The following is a 24,952-nucleotide window of genomic DNA, read 5'->3' on the forward strand; positions in this document are numbered from 1 at the left end:
CATGAAAGAAAGGAAAAGTATGGTTTAAAACATCTTTTTTTTTTTTTTGAAATATTTTTTTTAAAACGATTTTTAGACAGAAAGGAAGGGAGATGGAGAGAGAGATAGAAACATCAATGATGAGAGAGACACATTGATCGGCTGCCTCCTGCACACCCCCTACTGGGGAATGAGCTCACAACCCGGCATGTGCTATGACTGGGAATCAAATCCAGGACCTCTTGGTCCATGAGACGATGCTCAATCCACTGAGCCACACCAGCGGGCCAAAACATGTCTTAAGGCACCTTCTTGGCACCTGGAAAGAGTGGGTGGAACATAGAGAGAAAGGTTCTATAAATTAGATTAAATCATTGTAGGCCTATACATTTTAAATGGTTGGTTGTAACCTAGGGGAGCTGTCATTGGCAAGCTTTCTGTCCATCACTCCCCAACTCACCCTTCTTCACCCCTTGCTCCAACAATGGTTCCCTGCTGTTGCCTAGCGACTTGTCACTCTACCTGTGGTCTTGGAATAGCAACATCACCATCACTGGAAGCTTCCTACACATGAGGACTCCGGGGCCCAGCTCTGACCTACTGAATGAAAATGTGCTTTCCCAGGCCCCACGCATGTCAGTGAACATCAGAGCAGGAGAAACACTGCTGCAGACGATACAGCCTTAATGCTTAGCCTGGCACTGCGAGTGTCTGTGATTTGGCCCTCACCTGCCTACCCTTGCTACTCCTCTCTGTGACAGCATCACTGCAGTTAAATAGGTTTCCTTGCTGTCCACCCTAAACCACCGTGACTGTCCCATGGTGCTCACAGTAGAGGTGGGGAAGCTTGGAATGTGCCCCCCTCTGCTTATTGAAGCTTTGCCTCATCTGAAGTGCTCCTTGACCACTACGGTCTTGGCCTCTGGAGTCCTTTGGCTTTATGGTCTGAATGCCCCTATGTGCAAGGAGCAGGGTGGTGGCTGGTTACATGCATGACCTCTACAGCCAGCCAATCAGATGTGAATCCTGCATTCTCCACTTACCAGCTGTGTGACCCCGGGTATAATACTGAACCACCTCATACCTCAATTCCTTTGTCTGTAAAATTAGATGATAATACTTGGTACAATTTACTTATCTTGTAGGATTCTTTCGAACTTTTAATTTAATGTTAACGTTTGTAAAGTACTCAGCATGCTGTCTGACATGTGGTAAATGCTACTTAACTTTGACTATTATTACCTTGCTGTTTTGTCTTAATCAGATTTCAATGTCTTGCATTTCCCTTCATACCAATTGATATTGCTACGCCTTTGCAAGTGGGCTGTTGACTGACTGCCCTTAACACAGACGGGGAAAGCATGTGCCTCACAATAAAAATAAGTATTAAACGGTGACATTTGATCTTGGCAGTAAATGTCTACCGGGTCCTGTGTTTTCCCTATTTTTAAAAATTCACCTCAAATCTAGCCTGACATTTATTCTAATTTGTTAGGGAAGAAGTCATAAAAGCAATGCATTTGTACATAAACGGATTCTTGAAATAATCCCTGTACCTTAAATCTTTATTTTTGGGGAAAAGAATGCTGCTCTGAGGATCCCAATTGGAGCTGACAATGCTGCAAATCCATCTGGAATGCAGAGCTCTCCACACGGAGTTTAAAACAACAGTTTGGAAAATTAAGTAAAAAAAAGAAACCTTCTCTAATCCAAATTCTACTAATTTAGAATTCATGCTGATTGGCTCTGTTCTAGGCTGACATTTTCCAGGGCAAAAAATGCCCTCTAACCTAATTATAAGTGTAAATAGACTTCCAGCAAAACACCCAGTTAGAAGGACAAAATGGAATTGAGGGTTTCAAAACATTAATTCTTCTCTGCAAATCTATAATAATAAAAGCGTAATATGCTAATTAGACCAGACGTCCTGCCAGATGTCCTGTCAGATGACCTTCCGGATGAAACCGGGGCTGCGAGGGAAACCGGGGGGCCAGAGGGAAGCCGGAGCTGGCAGCCAGGGGAAGGAAGGCCTACTCTTGCATGGATTTCGTGCATGGGGCCTCTAGTGTTATTATAAATAGGTCTCATTTATTTGTTCAAGCAGAGTTTATGGGATTTGTATTTGAAAATGTCTAATAGGAAAGTTAGCTCTGCTGAAACTAATACTAATACATTGCTTAGATATTCAGTAAATTAAAGCTTATTAATCTATTTGTTCATTATAGTATTGTTTGAAATGGCAAAAGGTTAAAACAACTTCAATGTTTACCTAGAGGAGAAATCCAATTGATTATGGTGGAGCCAGTAAACAAAATATTATATAGGACAAATTAGGACTCTTTCTATGTACTGATATGGAGAGATCTCCAAAATCCTATTGCTGAGTTAAAAATAAAAAGCAAAACCCAGCCAGTGTTGCTCAGTTGGTTGAGTGCTGTCACATGGACAAGAGGTTGCTAATTGGATTCCTTGTCAGGGCAGATGCCTGGGTTACTGGCTTAATCCCCAGTAGGGGGCATGCAGGAGGCAGCCAATTGATGCTTCTCTATCTCCCTCTCCTTTCCTCTCTCTGAAATAAAATAAAACATATTTTAAAATAAAAAGTAAAAAAAACCAAACAAACCACATAGTAATACTGTATTCTGCTTTTGTGAGAAAGAAGAGAAGATAAAGAATATATTCATGTTTCTTTGCATAAAGAAATGATGCTCAGGAAACAACAGTGGCTACTGGGAGGGCACAGAGGTGAGAACTAGGAGGGGGGGACAGGGTGGAAGGTTTTTTTGTTTTTTGTTTTACTTCATGCCTTTTTATTATTTTAAAGGTTTTTTTTTTTTGTGAAAGTTTTTGAATCTTTTTTTTTTTAATATATTTTATTGATTTTTCACAGAGAGGAAGAGAGAGGGATAGAGAGTTAGAAACATCGATGAGAGAGAATCATCGATCAGCTGCCTCCTGCACACCCACTACTGGGGATGTGCCCGCAACCAAGGTACATGCCCTTGCCCAGAATCGAACCTGGGACCTTTCAGTCCGTAGGCCGATGCTCTATCCACTGAGCCAAACCGGTCCCGGCTATTTTAAAGTTTTAAACCAGGCAAATATATTACCAATTCAAAAAGTATGTAATTATGACCAATCTTTCCATCAGATAGAATCAGATAATTTCTTCTGCAATCACAGGCCCACCCACTATTTTCCCTTTTGCTTATAGGGCCTGGATTCTTGCGGGTGCTATGGAGTTCCTTTGGGAGAACAGCATTTGGCGGATGGGAAAAGGAACCCACTGAACCAACCCTACTTTTTTCTCTTGTTGCACTCAGATGATTTTGCTTTTGTGACAAGGCTAAGCCAAAGTGATTTTTTCCTGCAGGACATTAAGATTGAGATTTCCATCAGAATGTTTCCTAATGATGCAACTGAATCCAATTTATGGGAAGGTCCCTTGAATGGCATAGAAGGTGTTGCTTTTTTATATACAAACAGGATCCTCTGGCTTTTGGTGATAGAGAAGAACAAGGGACTGAGTAATACACGTCTTCTGAGAGAAAATGGGAATTTGGAACTAAACCCAAGGAATAGTAGACTGATATAATGAGGAATTAGAACTCCTCATGCCTCCTCCTGCCCCTGAAGTGAACCTGTAAGCAGTGTGGTGTAATTCAACCCACGTGACTTGGGACTCATACAAATTGGCACCAGCCAGACACGTGGCCCCTGGGGATTCATGAGGAAGAAGCCTGCCCACAGTCCCCTACACCCAGGTGGCAAATGAGCCATTTACAGGTGAGGAAAGAGGCTTTCACGATTATTGAGACTTTGCAGGACCCAAAAAAGCTGCACTCCAGTATGCAAAGCCTTCTGCTTTGGGCCCTGCCATTCTGTCTGACACCACAGACAGAATCCCCGTGGGCCTTGGCCTGTCTCTGAAGGCTCCACCTGGGGCTTGACACCTTTAGGGCTGTGAGGCCAGCCTTCAGTATGTGGCCACTCAATGGAGTTAAAGCGGTTCCGCCTCTCTGTTCAGACACACACAAGAGTCCATTTCAACCCAGAGTGTGTCTTGCCATCTCTTACCAGTACCTGGTGGGTCACCGAGCACAGGTGTCAGCTCTGCTCCAGCCTCAAACAGGGAGGAGGAGGGGTTTGCCGGAGCTGGTCAGAGCCACATTTGGGGGAGTGCTTTGGAAAGAAGCATAGAAAGCACCGAACATGGCAGATTTCACAAAATCTTCCCTGCAAACACCTGTGCTGCAGCCAGCATGGACGTGCCCAGAGAAAGCCGGTGCGGGGCTGGGTTCCAGGGGAACAATTTACACAGTGATTTGCATTTTTTAAATGCTCAAGTTACTTGGTACAAATGAGTCTTAACTACAGACTCATTTTCAAATTTCACATAAATCCTGAACTAGTTAAAAAATCATAAAAAGCCCTTAAAGAAGCAGCCAGTGGATGTACGGTAACGGCAGGAAATTAGCTGTATTGTTGGGGAACAGATGGTTTACATTATACAAACCCCTTAGGCTAAACTTGTTTAGGTCTGGCATATTGTAAATTATATTTTAGTAATGAAAGTGAAATGACCTCTGCTTGACCTCCGGTGGGGTTTGTCTGTTTGAACCAATGTAGTGGAAAACTATGAAAGAAAATGAAGTCATAAAGTTTTGGCAGTTCAATTTTGGCTCATTTCAAGTTAAGGGGTTATAAATCTGTTTAGTTTCTGTTTGACAAGTATTTGTCATACAGGGATGTACAAAATGTAAAGAAGTGTAAAATACACACGAGGCACTGTGCCAAAGTAAACCCAGTACAAAGGGAGACTGGAATGAATAGGGTCCCAGGCTCCTATCTCTTTATCACTCCCTCCATTAGTTGAATGACAAGATGGGCTCGGTTTATTATACGCTGTAAGGCAATTAAGTACCTTAAAACTGAAACAGGCTTTCAGTTTAAATGTTAACATTTTTACTTCTCAAAAGTAAACACACATCCTGCCCCAGTGCGCTTTTAAAAATTATATAATTTGGAGGCGGTGGGGGGGGGGGAGGAGAGAAAAATCAAAGCTGATGTAGAAGTTGATACGTTCTTCTCCAGTCCGATGGTGCCTCCTCCCTCAGACATTTCTGAAGGGCAACTGTGGGGAGAAAGATCCCTGGGGAGGCGAGTCACTTAGAGGTGAGTCAGATGCGAGTATGACAGGACTTGTCTCCATGGCTGATGTTGGTGGCTTCTTCCACCTGAGTGCTGAATACAAAGTGGGGGCATGTGAACCTTCTAGATACAGGGACCTGAGATAGGGAAGCAATGGATCATGAGGTAGGATTTAAAAAATTCCAGTTCTGTAGGTGACAGGTGGATGAGGAGGATGGACTCAGTGGTTTTATCTCTTCCCGCCTTCGGGAAGTGACACCTTAGGTGCTAATACATTTGAAACGACTCCTCTGGGTGACAGGGCTTACTACTTAACCTTCCATTTCCTGCTTCCCCCACCTGAGTGATTATCACAGGAAACGAGGTGAGGATTGTGGGAGGGCCACCTACATTTGTGTGCACCAAGGGTGCCCTCTGTGACTTTTGGCCTCTAACCTGAACAAGGTTGGAATGCTCTACTTTTGAGTTCAACTTGAAGCAGACACGCAGATAAAAAGCAGAGCTACATCCTCCGGGACAGGAAGCTGGCTCCAATAGCAAGGGGTGAAAAAGAAATGAAGTTCATGCTCATGCAACCCACCCTGGCCCCTCCAGATCCTGTGCTGGTTCCTTTCCTATTCCCGGATGCCCCAAGACTGCTGCCTTTTTACAAATCTTTCTTGCTCTACATTTGCCTATATTACTAGCTGGACACAAGTTCTGTAGGAGAGCAGGTTCCACATGGTAGCTTCTCAGACCCCTCAGGAACAATGAAGCGGATCCAGGCCCTACTGAGATCAGAGAGGTATTTTGGATACCAGCAGGACACTCCTGGGTCCCTTTCCTCTTTGGAAGCACAGTGGGGATGTGCCTGCAACCAAGGCACATGCCCTTGACCAGAATCAAACCTGGGACCTTTCAGTCCACAAGCTGACGCTCTCTATCCACTGATATATATGGGTTTATATTCTGCGTGGCTACTGTCTTAGCAAGAGTTTTCTCTGAGATCGGTACTGCTTGGGGACTTACTTGCTCTGTGAATCTAAAGTACTGACCAGCATCCTCTACATCAGAGCAGGTATTGGAACTCCCTTGGTGTGGGTGTGTGGGAGGGGGTGGGGGGCGCTTGTTAAAACACAGTGGTAGGCCCCACTCCCAGAGTTTCTGATTCTGCAGGTCAGAGAGTGTGCATTTCTGACAAGTTCCCAGGGATGAGGGTGACCCCACATGGAGGCTTCACTTGGAGAATCACTGGTGTATGTGACTGCGCCTGTCTGTGGACCAGACAATGGCTCTGTGATCTGGGTGCCTGCTCCTTGCCTGAGGAATGACCACAGTGTGTCTGAAGAACCTGGCTGAGGAACTCTGACTGACACAACACAGAGAACATAATACTCTGCTTCAGAAGACGCTTTGGAAATGCCAGCTGGGGAAAAATGTAGGGCCCATTGACTAGTATTTACTGGGTTTATATTGGCATGGCTACTGTCTTAGCAAGAGTCATTGAAATGAAAGTCACTCTATAGCTTGGGCCATGGCATTAGTTTATTATCTTCTCGTGTGCAGCCACTTCTTGTGTGGGATATATTTTAATAGCTGTTTGTACCAGTCAGCTGATATTGTAAATGCTATATACCAAAAGTGTATCCATACAGAATAGTACATTAGCCATGCAAGAACCTCGTAGAGAGGATGCAGCTCCTATCCTAGAGGCTTGCATCTGAGGTGGATACTTGGTAGCATGTGTTGAATACCAGCCATGTGCAAGACACAGATCATAATAATAGATGTGATTTTTTGCGGGGGAGTGTTTATGTGCTATGCTCCGAGTACTTTATGCATAGTAACTCATTTCATCCTTACAGCAACCCCATGAAATTGGTCACTGTGACTATAACCCTTATTTTACAGACGGAGAACCTGAGGATCAGAGCAGTTAAGTGATCCCAGAATTCCTAGGTTGTAAATTCGAATTCCAGAGTCTCTTCTGAATTGACTACACTACAGTCCCTTGTCTGCTCTCCAGGTGCTTAATGCATCAATTCACTTAATGCATTGTGATGAAGATTACAACCCTATGACATTGACACTATGATTTCTCCATTTTATGGGTCAAAAAAAAAAAAAAAATCAAGGCATTCCTTGGTTAAGAAGCTTGCTTAAAATAGTTCCACTGCTTCCTAACCGGTTTGGCTCAGTGGATAGAGCGTCAGTCTGCGAACTGAAAGGTCTCAGGTTCGATTCTGGTCAAGGGCATGTACGTTGGTTGGCAGGCACATCCCCGGGGTCGATGTTTCTAACTCTCTATCCCTCTCCCTTCCTCTCTGTAAAAAATCAATAAAATATATTTAAAAATAGCTCCACTGTTAAGTGGTGATGTCAAGACTCAAATCCAGCTCAGCAGGTATGGCTCAGTGGTTGAATGTTGACCCACGAACCAGGAGGTCATGGTTCAATTTTGGTCAGGCTTCAGGCTCTATCTCCAGAAGGGGATGTGCAGGAGGCAGCAGTTCAATGATTCTCTCTCATCATTGATAACTCTATCTCTCTCCCTCTCCCTTCCTCTCAGAATTCAACAAAATATATTTTTAAAAAGAGACTCAACTCCAAGCATGTCTGACTCCAAAATTGGCATATTTTTCTGGGAAGAAGTGGAAATTTTCATTCAACCCTCAAAGGGGTCCATAATTTAAAAAGCATGAAGCCCGTTGGTGTAGAAGTGGAATGTCTATGAGCAATTGCTCTCTGGCCCTTGATGATCTAGACCTCACTCTAGATCACATGTGTCAAACACAAGGCCCGCGGGCCAAATCCAGCCCACCAGGCCTTGCAATGTGGCCCGCACCGCGCTGTCATCACTGCACTCCGCTGTCAGTTTATGACATTGTCAGTTTATGACTGTTCAGTAAACCATTCGGCCTGCGATTTAGGCTGGATTTTAGATTTTGGCCCCTTCTCTGATTGAGTTCGACACCCCTACTCTAGATCCTCCGTTGTCTCTACAAGTTGTCTGGGATAAGTGAGCTGAACTTTTCAACAGCAGCCTTTGCCTGAATTGGGCACAAGAGCCCTAGAAAGCATATGAAATTGAGATTTTTTTTTTTTTTTTTAATCTGAACTTGGCCGTTGACAGGAATCTGTTTTACTCCAAAGCTGATTCTCCTTTCTTGTGCATTTTACTGGTTCTTAGGTAAACAGTGTTCGAATTGTGAAACAATCGACTCCACTCATAAATGGAAATGATTACATTTTACAAGCTTAAAGGCCACAACCATTTTGTTTTAGGAGGTTATGGACATTTTCAAAGACTGCAGTCGCACTAAGTGCCTCTTGGCTTATGCAAGCAGATTCTAGAGGGAGTTTCAACCAATCGTTTGCCACATTTGCTCAGAGTTCAGCGGCGCTTCTCTGGAAGTGATTTAACATCAGAAACAGTTCACTTCTCGGTAACGTAGCTTTCTCATAGTTGGCTTGAATGTCTGGTGGCGACCAGGGCTGGTTCTGTGGTGGAGTTACTTTGTAATGTCAACGGGAGAGATGCCAGTAATTTTAATGTCCCCTGCAGCCACCACGGGCCTGCCATGGGCCTATGTGTCTCAGTCAGCCCCCAAGCTAAAGCAATCGGGTGAAATGGTCAAGAAGCACTGGAGCTCTGGACCTGGGCCAGCCTGGGTTCGAGTCTTGGCTCTGTCACTTACTAGCTCTGTGACGTTGGGCAAACTCTTAAGTCTCAAGCCTCTGTTTCCTCACCCTATAACTCAGGCTCAAATCAGTACCTACTTCCTAGGGTTATTATAAAGATTCTGTTGAAATAATGGATGTGAAGTTCTTCAGCTTATTCTTAAGACCGGTTCGTAACATAGCCATCGGTAATACTTACTCTCCTATCCCTAACTACCAGACCATCTCCACCCCGATGGATTTTATCCAGGGTGTGAACTGGGTGTGGGACAGTGGATTGATGCTAACTGGATGGGCATGAGGAACTGGGTGTGGGACAGTGGATTGATGCTAACTGGATGGGCATGAAGTGAAGTGTGCTTCCCTTCCTTCTGTCCTCACCCCCGTGAATGCTGTGGGCTGTGGTGCCTGCAGCTTCCCCCTCGGCCCATGTGACCCCACACACAGTGTTTGGTAGTTGATTAAAAAGTTTGTGGTGGTTCATATGATTGCATTAACAAAAGTAAAAGTAACTTCTAGCTGTTGAGTACTTGTGAGGTGTCAGACACACTCCCTTGAAGTGCCAAAAACATCCCTTGTAGAACAGATTGGTGGTTGCCAGAGGGGGGAGGGGAGGAGAGTGGGTAAAATGGGTGAAGGGAGTCAAAAGGTACACACTTCCAATTATAAAATAAATAAGCCTAGGGGAGGTAATGTACAGCACGGAGACTATCATTAATAATACTGGATTGTATATTTGAAAGTGGCTAAGAGAGTAAGTCTTACAAGTTTCTCATCACAAGAAAGTAAACTTTTGTTACTATGTATGGTGAGGAATGCTCACTAGACTTGGGGTGATCATTTGACAATATGAACAAATATTGAATCATGTTGTTTATACCTGAAACTAATATAATGCTGTATGTCAATTATATTGCAATACAAAGTTTTAAAATGATCTCTTTTAAGTACTATTTTTATCCTTGCTTTACAAGTAAGAACAAAAAGGTTCAAGGTACTCGCTTAAGATCTCATAGCCAGCAAACGACGGAGCCAATACTTGTGATCATATCTCTCTGCCTCTACACGCTTGCTCTTTGAAGTATGTCATACTACCTTCCAGAAAGAGACTAAGAGAAAAATGTGGCTGCAAAGGTAAGTCAGGGCCAGAGAGCCTGGACTCTTGGGTGCTGAGAGAAAGAATTTTATAACTTGAGATTGGTCCTTCCCGAATCATTATCTGAGTGGGAGCTAATGATGCCAGAGATGAAATCAGCACGAGAGAGAGAGAGAGAGAGAGAGAGAGAGAGAGAGAGAGAGAGAGAGAGAGGACTGGCAAACATTAGAGGATGCTCCCATTTAGGGAATTATGGGGAGAACCAGGGAAAGAAACAGGAGGAGATAGGAGGAAAGCCAAGAGAAAAAGTATTTCAAGATGGTGGTTCAGAGTATCAAATGCTCCAGAGGAATGAAAGAGGATGAAGCCTGGAAAAGGTCACTGGATGGAATTACATCACTGGAGATTCCAGGGAGGTCCCTGTCAAAAGGATGATGAGCTCAGAGGCCTGGGAGACAACGGCTTTGAGGGAGTAAGTGGAGAAGTTGCTGAGGACATTTCAGTGCCAAGTGTGGTGACATCGGGTAAGGCCAGGGGTTCCCAGGGGGTAGCAGAACACAATAGGCTTTTTAGGCGGAAGGAAGCATCTTGCTGGCGAAATGGACAGGCCCGGAGAATATATAATCATGAGTCAGTACATTCAGCAACTACTCAGGCTGGAAAGGAGGAGGAGAGATGAATTGCCTTTGGAAGTGAAGACACGCTGGCTAGGGATGAGGTTAGGCTGAGAAATAAAATGCAGCTACCAGCTTCAGAAAGCTAGGCAACTCCAGCTTTCTCCCCAGTGTTCCTCACGTCAGCCAGGCACTGCAGGCGTTTGACCCACAGGCCAGCTCAGGCTTTGGCTGTAGCCCTCCCCCAAACCCATGCTTCTTTGACCCTCATTTTCAACCTCCTCCCTCCATCCCTTCATCTCTCTGTGAGCCTACATCCCAGGCAGGTGAGTCACAGAGGGAAGGACAGGACAGGGTTCAGGCGCTGCCCCTTTCTGACTCTTAGGGGAGCGTGTCCCACAGCTTTTCTCCCTTAAAATCACCCTTAGCCACTGCACTGTTTTTCAGACACATGACAGTTGGTAGGGTCCCGGGAGAGAAAGGAATTAGGGAGAAGGGAAGTTAGGGCTTACAGGCTTCTCAGAGGTGGCTCACTTTCCATCATTCTTTTAAAGAGCACCTAGTCAGCCGGGCAGGAGTGGCTCAGTGGTTGAGTGTCTATCTATGAACTAGGAGGTCATAGTTCGTTTCCCAGTCAGGGCACATGCCCAGGTTGCAGGCTCGATCCCCAGCGAGGGGCATGCAGGAGGCAGTGATCAATGGTTCTCTCTCATCATTGGTGTTTCTCTCTCTTTTTAAATTAAAAAAAGCACTCAGTCAGACTGTAAAACTGTAATGCCTCCTTAGTTCATACATTGCTGTAGTACTCATCAGGGGATTTTAAAGATGGAAAAGGTAAGTGGTTATCTAATCCCACCCAATGGCTTGAAATATCTGGCTGAACAAGAGAAAACAAAAATAAACAAAAATTTAAAATAACATGAACACTGCCTGCCACTTCTCTGAGCAGCAGAGCCCACCGACACTCAGCGAGGCTTCTCAAGGCTGCAGGGCAGCTGGAGGTCAAGCCAGGGAGAGCCTCTTCATTTCCCAATGGTTCAAGGTTCCGAGTGAAGATGCCTCTCTGGACAGGCCACTGGCTTCCTTCCCCCGCAGATCCGAAGGAAACTCCGTCCCATCAAACGTTTTAAGCATCCACCTCTCTGGGGACTCACGCCGGGTCCTGTCAACCAGTCTGTCTGCGGAGGCCTACTGTCCCCCCTGAGGGCATGGATTCCTCATCTCCCAGAGGAGCCTCTCCTAATCCAAACACTCAGGCGGATAGTAGCAGTTCAGCAAGTGCAGAAAGATGGAAACAGATAGTGTGAACCCTGAAGCGCACACTCACATGAATAAATAAGGAGGAGAAATAAGAAATGAGGTCCGATTCCATCCCTCCTTCCTTTTTCATCCCAGCCGGCAAATATCCTTTTGATTTTATGCTGGAAGGTGTTTGTTTTCAGGATGTTTTCCTCCTCCATTTTTTATGCATGTCCCTTTCTTTTCGACTTTATAGGTACATGGAATATTTATGTGTCGGTGACCTTTGAAAGCAGTTTCAGAGATTGGCTGTTTACACTTAGGAATTTTCTTTAAGGTCTACAAAGCCCTTTGTGCTTTTTCCAGGAAAGGCACTCCATAAGAACCAAAACAAACAACTGCACAACTCACATCTGATTGGAGCCAAGTCTCTTAGGAGAGTAAGGAAAAAATGTTTGCATTTGTCTCTTCTTCCTTCCACCATCCTCACTCCCCACCCCAATCCAGTCAAATCTGCTTGAGCCGTTGCTGCTTCCAGTCAGGTTCAGAATTACTTGTGAGATGTTTATGGCTACATTGGAAGCCTCGTGTTGGAAAACATCTTGACACTGGGAGATTTTGCAAGGAACAATTTAAAAATGGTCCCAAAATGATGAAAACAGTACTCACGTTGCCAAGTCTTTGGGAAAATGTATCCCAGGATATTTTACATTTGTCTCTATGACCATGGAGGATAGGGGACTATTTTTGCTCTGGCCAAATTCCACATGACAGACTCTACCATTGAGGCTTACAACTGTTATTCGGGCCTCTAAAGGATTTGTCACAACTAGGGTGATGCCTGTGGTTAGTGTTCAGCCAGAACTGACCAAATGGAATCCTACTTAGTTGTTTGCCTGGCCTCCCACTCCCTCTTCCCAGTATCGTTTGTTCTGCAAAAACGTTTTTATGGGTTCAGGCAAGTGGAAGGGCTTTGCCTGGAGTTGAAAAATCCTATATTCACATTTTGTTTCTTTTCATTATGAGCTCTTTGACCTTGGGCAAGTTAATCAGTTTGTGTCTTGCTTATCCTGCTTGTATAAGAGTGATAATAATTCCTATCTAAAATAATAAAAGTATAATATGCTAATTAAAATGGACAACTGAACTACCTTCCGGACATCATTCTGAACATCCTTCCAGACGAAGCTGTGGTGTCGGGAACAAGGCAGAGATGGTTAGGGGCAATCAGGCAGGCAGGCAGTTGAGCAGTTAGGAGCCAGCAGTCCCAGATTGAGAGAGGGATGTCCGACTGCCAGTTAGTTGGCCCAATCCCACAGGTCGAACATCCTAAATCAGCAGTCAAACATCCTCCAAGGGGTCCTGGATTGCAACAGGGTGCAGGCTGGACTGAGGGACACTCCCCCCCCCCCCCCCCCCCCCCCCGCCACCCCTGAGCACAAATTTCATGCACTGGGCCTGTAGTCTACAATAATAAAAGGGTAATATGCTAATTAGACTAGATGTCTTCCAGAAGTCATTTTGGACATCCTCCTGACGAAACTGGAGCCAGAGGGAAGCTAGCCTGGGTCTCAGGTGTCTGCGGGCAGCTGGAGGAAGCCAGCCCAGGTCCCGGGTGTCTGTTGGTGGCTGGAGGAGGGAAGCCCAGGTCCTGGGCGCTGGAGGTAAGCAGGTCCTGGCAGCTGGGGGAAGGAAAACCTACTCTTGCATACATTTTCGTAATTGGGCCTCTAGTCTTGTATAATAGATGCGAGATAACAAGGGGAAAAGTTCCTGGTATAGTTCTGGACAATTCTATCAATCAACAAATAGTAACTTTCTCTATGCCATTAAGCTCTCTGAGATCTTTATGTGAAAGACTTCATAAAGCCAAAACACTGTGCCTTTTGGAGATCATGTGTTGCAAAAGCAACATTAATGGAGTTGTAGATGGAGGCTGATCAATAAGATGGATAATTCTCCCAAATGGAAATGACTTTCCCCCTGGCTCCTGCCACAGCAACGAGGAGCCCACCTCTCCAGGGTGGTGGCTGCACAGTGAATGCTGTAACCAGACTGGGTCTCTCTCCCACTCCAAGTTCTGGTGTCTCTAAGGCTCCTTAACATTTAATAACAGACATGATAGGAATCTATAGATTCCCATAGAGCTAAGACTATTGCCCTAGAATTTTGAAGTCATGATATGTACAAGAGGTCAACTCGGTGATACGTCATGAATCTATAACAATATTAACCCCAGTATTTTCTTCTACTACCTTCACAAAGATTAAGTGGAAGGTTTCATAACATGTACTAGAGGCCTGATGCACGAAATTCATACAAGAGTAGGCCTTCACACCCCCAGGGGTTGCCTCAATCCCTCCCTTGCAGCCGCAGCAGCTGCCTCAATCTTACGGCTGCAGGACTGGCTTCATCCAGAAGGTCATCCGGAAGGACGTCTGAAACCACTGTTCAGTCAATTTGCACATTATGCTTTTATTATTATAGATGATGTATGTAAGTCGGCTAGCAAGCAGGTGGGATGTCAAAGGAGATGAACCTCCATCACACCTGTCCTCCAAGCCACTTAGTGAACTCTGGTTCCGGGGTCTGTGTTTTTTGTGTCTTCCCTTCTCCCCCCTGCCCCATGGTAAAAATTCACACTTAAGAGAACAGTGGTTTTGTTTGGGAAAGAACACTTAAAATGAATTTTTAGCATTAAAAAAATCCTCAAAACCTTACCAACACACATGACTGTACAGTACAATAGAAACGTTAAGACCCTTTAAGTTAAAAAATCCAATTGCAAAGCAAAATCAAATCAAATGAGGGCTGTGTGCCAGTCACAATTATGCTACTCCACTTATTGTGCAAAAGGGTTAGTTACGTGAGTGTGAAGTGTGAAGACGTTTTCCCCTAAAGCTTTGTTAGAAGTGACGTAGCTTCTGTTCACGAGGGTCCTAAAAATAATATGACCTCCAACCCACAGAGGAGATAAATATTTGCCAAACGAACGAATGAATGTCCCTTTGGAGTTGCACCGAGAAGAAAAGACAGGCTACTGGATGCGAAACCTTAGACTATGTAAATGAGATCTCTTTGCCGAGGCCGGCATTGCGGTGCTGGCCTTCCGGAGAGGAAGCCTCTGTTGTATTTCAGCTCCAAGACAGGGAGCGTGTGCTCCTGGAAGGTAAGGGCCAGTGACCCTGGGTTCCCGGGACCTCACAACCCAGGTGCTGAGAGATGTGGAGGAACAGCTGGAAGGAAGGGGACAGAAGGCTAAGGCACGCTATCATAAAACAACATTCGAAGATTTTAGGAAAGATAACGTTTCTCTTAAAATACACATAAACCGAAGAGAAAGGGACGTAGGTGAGGCGCAAAAAGGATATCTTTTGTTATTGTGACACATGAAATCTGCTATTAAATTTTTTGTTTGTTTGTTTGTTGATTCTCACCTGAGGATATTCTTGCATTGATTTTTAGAGAGAGTGAAAAGGAGGGGGAAAGACAGAGAGAGAGTACAATTGGTTGCCTCCCATTGATGACCTGGGGCCAGGTATAGAGCCTGCAAGTGAGGTACATGCCTCTGACTGAAATCGAACCCATGTCCCTTTAGTCCATAGGTCAACCCTCTAGTCACTGAGAACCAGCTAGAGGAAATTTTGATATTTTTAGGTGTACAGTACAGTGGTGATAGGTATATGTACACTGTTGTGCAAAAAAAGGGTTGACAGCAAAATTAGTGAATAATGTTGGCTCTCTCTCTCTCTTTCTCTACCTTCCCACTCTCTCCACCTCTCTATCTTTCTTCATCTCTCTCAGTTTGATTGGAAGAGTATGGACTTTCCTTCTTGGAGATTTTTAAAACAGCTGAGCCCTAAGGGGCTGGGAGACAGGGCCTCCTAAGGATGCCTTCTCAGCCAGATTTTTCGGGGAGGCAGAGACGTGGCCCAGCACTGAAGCAGACATGCTGAGGAAAGTGTGTCCCAGCGGCCTTGGACAGAGCCAGAGATGCATCGATGCATCGTTCCCTGCAGACGGGTCCCAGCACTTTGTCAACCTGAGTCTGCGTCATTTGACTTCTGAACTGGGGAGGGCGGTAAGTTTGCTTTCACCCCAAAACTGACACCACGGATGCTGCCGTGCGCTGCTCCTTTTACCTTGGGCTTGTACGCGTTCAGCATGGACATCTCCACATTCTGGCCACGGACGTGCTTGGGCTGCCTCTGCACGGGCGGCGACGAGGACTTCTGGCTGTTGCGGCAGACGCAGATGAAGAAGAAGAGCAAGGCGATGGCCAGGGGGATCGCCACACTGGGCACCAGGATGTACAGGATCTCCATCTTGTTCTTTTCCTTGGAGTTCTTCGAATCTGGTGTGGAAATAAAAACGTAAGAGGAGAGCAAGAGTTATATAGGCTCCAGTACCGTGTATGCTATTACCTTGCAGAGTTTAAAGGGACCTCCTATTCTTTTATACACACAAGTCCACTGTGAGGAAAAAAAAAAAGAAAAAGAAAAAAAGGAACAGTGGCTTATTACAATTTGTTTCCATCAACCCTTCAACATAATTTATTGAAGTTTAAAAGTTGAAAGTTCAAACGTTTAAAAATTGCAGAGGGAAATGATAAAGACTTCGCATGCGTGTGGGTCCCCGTCTGAGGCTGCCTCTCCTTAGCCTTAGACCCGCTTTTCTCTCACACCTTAAACGTTAAACGTCAGGTGAACGGCCTGTATACATACATGAGCGTTCATGTGGAGAAACAGGGCTCTTCTTCCACTGGCCGCCAGCCTAGATCCAACACCGCGACCTGATGTTCCAGGAAGCATGCGATTATCTGGGCTTGTGTGGACACACGGGGCCAGTCCTGCGTCTTCCAGAGGCAACATCACCAAAGGATCCTGGCCCAGTGTCCACAAACCCAGTGGCCCGAGAATATGGGGACCCGGAGTCAGGGCCGGCTCAGTCTCTGAAGAGCTGTGTGACCTTGAATGAATCACTCATCCCTCTGGGCTTTTCTCGTCCTCGTGCACCACGTGAAGTATATATTTTGGATGGTGTCTATAATTCCCTCCCATGCGGCACCATTTGTAGAAGTTGATACTTCCTTGAAACCCAAGAATTCTTCCTAAATGGTTTCATATGAACTCAGTAATTATGAGCGCTAACACTTGGAAATGTACTTTTGAAATCTTATACACCCACTGTACCTACTGCTGCTTGGAAAAGAAGGTAATACATAGAAGAGAAGGACCTGAGGCATACATTTCTTTTTATCGGGTTGAGCCTGGTCTTTAAAACTAAGCACTTTAAAACAACAACAACAACAACAAAATAACTAAGTACTTTGGGCATATATTATTATTAACTAATTATTTGACTGATAAAGTAAATAAGAATTATGAGACAGCTTTTATAGGGGTTGCATCATACAGGCCCTGATCACCAATAACCTCATCAATTATCTTGCTTAAGAAAATCCCAAGTGTGACAATAAAGATTGACACAAAATTCAGATGACTATTTACTTAACAAAAGGATTAACCAGGCATCCATTCACTCATCCTCCCACTTGTTCAGTACGTCAATAAACCAAAGCGACTAGTGACAAGCACTCTTTTTAGGGTCCGGGAATACAAAATTCAACACGTCCTTTGCCTTCAAGGAACTCATGGGCTAGTAAGGAAAACAGAGAAAAGATAAATACAGAATGTTGTTGGCAATGCTATAAGGGAAGCATGAATACAGTGGTGAAGAGACCCTGAAAATCCTCATAAATAGTGAGTTTCCCTCGTACATGTAAATGGGAATACACTTGCATGTACCTTCTTTGGGAACCTGTGGTTCAGTGAGATAGAGTGCTAATTAATCACATCATTTTCTCTCCACATAAACAGACTCAAGTCAAGAAGTTAAGAAGGGGTACCCTAATCTGGGTGATGGGACTGTGCTCTATGGGTTAACCTTCAGAGGGGCTTGGGGAGGGGTAAAAATCAGTTAAAAACTAAGTCTTAATATTTATTGAGTATCTTCTACTGGCACAAAGTCATGTTAGCTATTATGATGGACAGGGACCAAGCCCTGTTCTAAGCACTTTTTATGAACTCATTCGTTTTACCCTCATAACCCATCCCAGGAGTCAGGTGCCATCATGATCTCCATTGTTACAGGCGAGGAGCTGAAGGGCAGAGTGGTTCAGTAACTTGCCCAAGGACATGCAGCTAGTAATTCAAAGGCTGGGACACCCCTCCCCCACCCACCCGTGGTGTTGTGCCACAGCTCCTGCTCTAGCCACCACACCACACTGCCAACAATTTGAGAATGGCTGCTGTTGTGCACCTGTTTTCTCATGGTAGGGTTTCTTGCTTCACGGAAGTAGGAAGGACAAGGGAGGCCTCACATGTGTGGAATAACAACCGAAGCTTTGCCGGACATGCTACTTTAGAACTCCCCACTGTACACACCGTAGCAAGTAAACAGATAACCCAGGCATCTCTGGGAGGCTACAGATAGACAGACAGATAGATAGACAGGTCTCGATCATCTATCCAGCTATCCTCTTTAGAAGCACTGTAGCACAGTGGTTGGCAAACTCATTAGCCAACAGAGCCAAATATCAACAGTACAACGATTGAAATTTCTTTTTAGAGCCAAATTTTTTAAACTTAAACTTCTAATGCCACTTCTTCAAAGTAGACTCGCCCAGGCCGTGGTATTTTGTGGAAGAGCCACACTCAAGGGGCCAAAGAGCCGCATATGGCTCTCGAGCCGCAGTCTGCCGACCACGAGTGTAGCAGAATAAAGGACATGTATGTTTTAGAGTCAGAAACTCTGCAGACTGCCTTTGTCATTATCTACATAACCTCCGGAAGGCACTTAGCCTCTCTGAACAAACCCACCTGCAAAATGGCAATGTTAATACCTATTTCATAGAATTGATATAAATAATAACTGAAGTATCATTGAAAGTATCTATTCTGTACCAGTTACAAATCAATCCCTCAGTCTTTACCCCTTACGCTTAGAATAGGAAAGGATGCAGGGAGAAAAGCTTTGGACTGGGAATTTTAAATAACCGTAAGCAAGAATCCATCTCTCTGACCTCCATCTCCTCCCTTGTTCAGGCTTACTTGGTTCACGTAAGAGATAACGTTCACGTAAGAACCTCGGGAGATTGAAAACTGCCACACAGTTGTGGGATGCTATGATTATCGTTAATATTATACAACACTTTCATATTTGTCAGTACCACAAAGGGAGAAATCCCTCTTGTTTTTCTTGGATTTCCAGTGAAATCATTATGAGGGTAACAGTTACAAAAGAAACCCAGCTCATTTAGTCCTAACGTAGCGCTCGTCATTTTTTCTGGCCCGGAGTTTTCGCAACAAGGGGAAGCAGGGCTCTCACCTGTCTGGCAAACAAAGGAGTCTATTCTGTACATTCCGTATCAGATTATTCTCAGAGCGCCTCTGACTGTAAATGAGAGGTCTGGGACAAATCCCCCTGTAGGTCTGCCACAGAGCAGACTTCAAGAAGCTGAATTCTTTGAGCACAGTCACACTTGGCTCCTTCGGGTTCGTGGAGGATATGCAAGCGAGCACAAGGTCTTCTTGCCAAGTGAAATAATCAAGCAGAACAATACGCGGTCGAGTTGGAAGTGACAGAAAGCAGCTTCGGGCCCATTGTAAGTCTACCATACAACAGGCTCACTTTCCCACACAGCTCTCTGCATTTGGCCAGAAGGAGAGAGTCGGTGTCTGGCTCAGAGAAAAATGTATAGAAAAACATTCCTCAGAACAAACTAATGTTACTCATGGAAAGTTAGAAAGCACACATTTGCCCAACCTCTTTGAAATGTCCTAGCATTTTTATTCGTCATTTTAACCCAGTGCTGGGTGTTATCTTGATTTTACACACAGAGAAATGGAGGCCGAGAAAGAACAGATAATTTGACAAAACTAGAAAGAGTTCACGTCTGGGTTGGAATGCAAGCCTGTCTGCCATCAATACTTCCATGCTTTATAAATTATATTACTAATAAAAGTTAACATGCTATAGGAAATTGCTTTTTATCATCTCCTTAAGAGTCCAAGGCTCCTTCTCAATGAGGGCTAGTCTCCAGCAGAGATCATACATGAAAAAGAATCACATTAGAACAATGGACATTGTTCTTACTATGCACTTTAAAGGGTAACGGACACCTCCAGTGCATTGCAAAGAAAATTAGAACGGTGAAGGTTTTTATTAATACTTTGGAATAACTGCTTAAAAGCGAAATGCACATATTAGTTACATCAAGTTAATCCTTGGGATTTCTGGAACCAACAATTTAGTCTGGATCACATGATTAATTTCCTTTTAAAAATCAATTTGGTATCACAGTTTACATCTGACATTCCTCTTTTATTTTTACAATGATATTCAATACTTTGATTAGTAATTAAATAAAAGAGAGAAAATACTCCTTTCTTATTCCTGGGCTAAAACAAGGTACACATGATTTCTTATTCAAGAAGTACTTCTATAAAATGAAACCTCATCTGGGATACTACTTTTGAGTTAAAACAAGAAAGTGCTCAGATTTGCAGCATGGCAAAGGTAGGAAGAAATCTTACAGGAACTCAGAATTTGAAGGAAATTAAATAAGTTCAATTATGATTTTGTTTTGAAAAAAAAATTAAAACCACAAAAAGTGAATAGAAATTGCTACCAATTATTGGTTGGAAACTATAAAATATGCTGGTTGTTATCAGATAGGGGCCTGTGTTATTGATATTTAAGCAGGTGTCTGGAAGCCAAATAGAAAACCATGGTATTTGGGCCTTCAGTGGGATGCTGGGCCCAGCCATTTGTGCTCTCAATTTAATGATGGGAATATTAAGTAGGTGATCTATTACCTTATGCATTCTCAAATGAATTCTTAAAAAGGGGCTCTGATAGGCCATACACAACAATTAAATTTTTTTCTCTGCAGAAAATGTTTTAATCGCAATAACTAGGAGGAAATTAACACATTTGTGAACATTGAGAAAAATCTCAATAACTGGAGTCTACCTGAGTTCGCTAGAAGTTTCTAAAATTCCCAGGGCCTCAGTTTTCTCCGCTATAAAAGGAAAGAGTTGGGCTAATCTTTCCTTTTTAATTTAAAAACTTTAAATTATAGTAAAGGCATATAAAAAAAACTTATCATCTTAACTATTTTGAAGTAAACAGTGGTGTTAAGTACATTCACATTGTTGTACAACCGATTTCTAAAACTTTTTCATCCTGAAAACATAATTTCTATACTCATTGAACAACTCCTCATTTCCCCTCCCCTCCAGGCCCTGGCAACCATTATTCTACTTTCTGTTTTTATAAATTTGACTACCTTAGATATTTATATATACAAAAGCCAAGCGACCGGAACACCAGAACTACTGGAATGACCGGTTGCTTTGATGCGCACCATGGCCCTGATTGCCCCCTCAACCCTAATCAGGGATAGGGCTGTCTGGCCAACCTCCTGTGTCCCCTCCCCATGGCTGGTCCCAATCGGGGCGGGCTGGTTGGACACTATCAGTGCATGAATTTGTGCACTGGGCCTCTAATTTTATATAAATGAAATCACATGGCATTTGTTTATGATGGGCTTTTTTTTTTTACTCAGTATGATGTCCTCAAGATTTATCCATGTTGTTGTATGTGACAGGATTTTCTTCTCTTATAAAGTTGAATAATATACCATGGTTTCTTTTATTTTTAAAGTTTAAAAAAATTTGATTTTTAGAGAAAGAGTAAAGGAGAGGGAGAGAGGGAGAGACATCTACGTGAGAGCAAAACATCAATCAGCAGCCTACTGCAAGCTCCCTACCAGGGATTGAGCTGCATTCTGGGCATATGTCTTGACTGGGAATTGAACTGACACCTTTTGGTGCATGGGACGACACCCAACTTACAGAGCAACACCAGCCAGGGCTACACCATATTTTATAAACTGAGTTGACAGCACTATATTTAGGCCCCCTGCAAAACTTTGACTCTCTTATGAAACAACTGACTTAAAGCTAGCGATGAATATTTTTTCTCAGTGTCCTGAGCTTACCATATCCAGTTCCAGTCCTTGTCTGCCCAGCTCTATGCTGTGGTTGACCTCAATGTGTGTAACAGTATTAACGGACCCCCTTGTCCTCTGGCTTCCGGTTAGGTTCAGCCAATGGGAGGCATTGGCAGTATAAGAAGAACTGCCCCGGGCAAGAAGAGAGTATAGTTGATGTGTTTATTTCCAGGACTCCCTCCTTGCTGGGTTTGTAGAGGGTTAGGTTACCTTCATCCCTCTACCTGAGGTCCCAGCACGTCCTGGAGAGCCCTCTCTCTTTAGCTTCAACAATGGAGTAAGGCAACTGATCGTCCCCTTGACTTTCCAGGCTTAGGATGGTAATGCCTCACACTCCTGCTTGCCCGGGTTCTGCACATTCATTATTGGCTTTCCCTAATTCTGCCACCATTATAAAGAGTCTCTTTATAAAAGTCTCCATTTGTGCCTTTAGCTTCCTGCCAGAAACTGGACTGATACAAAGCCAATAACAACAATCCTTCTGGTGTTGTATCTGAATTCTGTCACCATAAAACGTAACATACAAAATTCCAAAATGGCCAACAGGAAGTGACTAGAAATACAGGCTTTTAAGAGTTGGCATTTTTTAGCTCTTAGAGTATATTTGCAAATACTCTGAGATTTAAGCAGCCTAGAAAACAGCAAAGTTGACAAAATTTTGTTTTCTTGTCCTAATTTTTAAAAAATTCTTTCTGGCTTGATGCATTGATGTTTTTGTTCCTTTTATATTTATAAACAAAACACTTTCTTTTTAGTGTTTCTAAACATAAAATCTACTTGGTTTGAAATCAAATGGTTGGAACACTTTAAAAAAAGTTTGGAAAACTTTTGACTTTTATTTCAAGCACGTTTTTGATTCAAAGATTCATTGAAGAAGCTTTCAATCAATGGATCAGTTTGGTTTTGTAATTAGCACATAGTCCCTAATGTTTTAATGCTATTTTGAGGATCCAATGGTCACAGTGGATTTTGTCCTGGAATGGTGTCCTAATAGATTTCATGACATGTGTTGGCTAGAAGTCTATTTTTTTTCCTAACAGATATAAGATTTTTATTTAATAAAAAACTGCACAAATTTGTGTGAAACAAAACCTAGAAAAATGAGAACTGTAAATTAATCCCAACATGTTATGATAGCAGAGGAAAAATTTTGGTGCCATCATTTCTTCATGCTGATGTTGGACTTAGCCTGGTTGAAATGCATTTCTGCACCGCAATTTTAAGCTTCAATAAAAGTTTGTCTAATTGGTTGTCTGGTGATATATAAAAAAAAGATTTCTGCCCTCAAAGGGTTAAGAAGGGTTAAGATGACAGGGAGCACTTCCTACTGACCTGGTGGTTGACCTAAAGAGCTGAGAGCATCTAAGACTTCACTGCTTGAGTGGCTGACATACGGGGTCAAGACTCAATGTATATCGGAGACAGTGAAAAACACTTTTGTGGTTATTTTACGGTTAAAATTATTTTATGGTTAAAAGTGTTTAGGGAACATGACTTAGTTACAAGGTTTGGATAACTATTGTTCTTTACTTTGTTGAAAATGTATAAAGACCAGAGACCAAAGTACATCTTGAAAATCTCTGCAGTATAAAAATAACTCTTCCGGAAAGCTTCAAACTATACAAAGCAGTGCTCTATTCCTTCCTCCTTTCCCCCTCCCCACCATCCAGTTCACTGTAATGTTCAATTTCGGTTTGAAGAAATGGCTGAAAGACAAATTGCCTTACAACAGGTCTTCTATGAAATATGGGAGAAGGCTGCTGACAGAGCAAGTTAAAAACTGCAGTGTTCGCAATCTGGAAAACATCTGCCTTGCCCCGGACTGTAAACCACCACGTTGTAGAAAATGGTTTGTGACAAAGCAGAACCCAGGGCGGGTACTTGTAAGGTTATGGTACAAGTCAGGGCTATTCAGGCACAGAACTGGGCAACATGCCCTTTGGCAAATGGCTGCAAGGCAAGGACTTAAAAGGAAACACAAAAGCAACGTGCCAGGTATGAAAACTCCAAATGGAGCCAAATGGTTCACTACTTTTCTTATCAATGGACGCACTTCAGCGGAGCTGGTTTAGGAGTAAACACCTTACTGTCGCTTGGGAATGCTGGTTGTTTGCTGGAGGAAGAAAGCTTTACTTAGAGGTGAATCAGACGCGCTAGCCTGGACACATGGTCTCAGGACTTGACCTAGAGTAAAATACAGGACCGAGGATTGAAAATAAGAACACCAATCCAACAGAGGCTCTGTCTCCCCACCCAGTTCAAGAACAAAACAAGGAATTTCAATTAGTGGGAGAGAGAGAGAAGGAACGTAAGTCACATGGTAGAATACAGCCAACATAAAATTGCCAGGTTACTGCAAAAGGAGCTCTTGGGGAAATAGACATTTTCCACAGCTGCGTAGAAAAGCAATGATAAGGGCGACAGTGAAACTGTGAACCTGGGAGGCGTGCCTAGGTGCCAGTTGGAAAGAACATAGCAAATGTTTCTTTTTCGACTTACTTTCCACCCAGCCCACAGTATTTGGCTTGGAAGGTGGCCACAGGGACTAGAGGTGAAAGTGTAGTGAATGAAGGTTTGCAGGCAGGATCTCAGGGAAGATGGCCAACTCCGAGGACTGGGGACCTGGGCTGCCGGGAAGGGAGGAGGGCTGGGACTTAACGGGAACAGGGCAAGCACGTGAGGCTGGGGTGAAGCTGCTGAGTGGTGGGGGGGAGGTGGGGGCTGAGACTATGTGGAGCCCCTGGGGTCTGTCAGAGTAGATGTCTTTGTGGATGGAGTTCCATTCCTACACCCAAAGAGCTGCAAAGAGTATCAATGGATAACTTCTCAAAGACCTAGGAAGTGCATAATGATCAAAGAAAAGAAGAAAATGATAAAGGAATGCTTATTCCTGTACATAATCGAGATGTAAGTACTTGTGGCATGGTGGACAGAGGACTAGACCTGGAGTCCTATCGACCTGGTTTGAATCTTGGCTTTAGTAGAAACAACATTGCCTCAGCTTCACCATCAGTAAAATGGAGATGATTCCTTTATTCTGTGGTCAGGAGGATCAATTACTTCAACATATTTTATTTGAGCCCTAATTAATTCATAGGGCAGATGCTGGTAGAAAGAACTTCCAACAACTAGCAG

The 24,952-nt window shown here is 43.6% G+C and overlaps 1 protein-coding gene across 2 annotated transcripts in view; it reads right to left on the reverse strand.

Moving 5' to 3' along the window:
* The window catches only part of ROR1 (receptor tyrosine kinase like orphan receptor 1), a 387,013-nt gene that overhangs the window by 4,098 nt on the left and 357,963 nt on the right, over positions 1 to 24,952 (reverse strand). For both annotated transcript variants that reach the window (XM_084871367.1, XM_084871366.1), the window contains one exon: positions 15,882 to 16,093. In XM_084871367.1, coding sequence (XP_084727493.1) covers positions 15,882 to 16,093 — 212 coding nt within the window. The remainder of the gene's footprint in view (positions 1 to 15,881; positions 16,094 to 24,952) is intronic.

This window comes from Pipistrellus hanaki, assembly GCF_964339955.1.
Source record: "Pipistrellus hanaki genome assembly, chromosome: 2".
NCBI classification, from domain to species: Eukaryota; Metazoa; Chordata; class Mammalia; order Chiroptera; family Vespertilionidae; genus Pipistrellus; species Pipistrellus hanaki.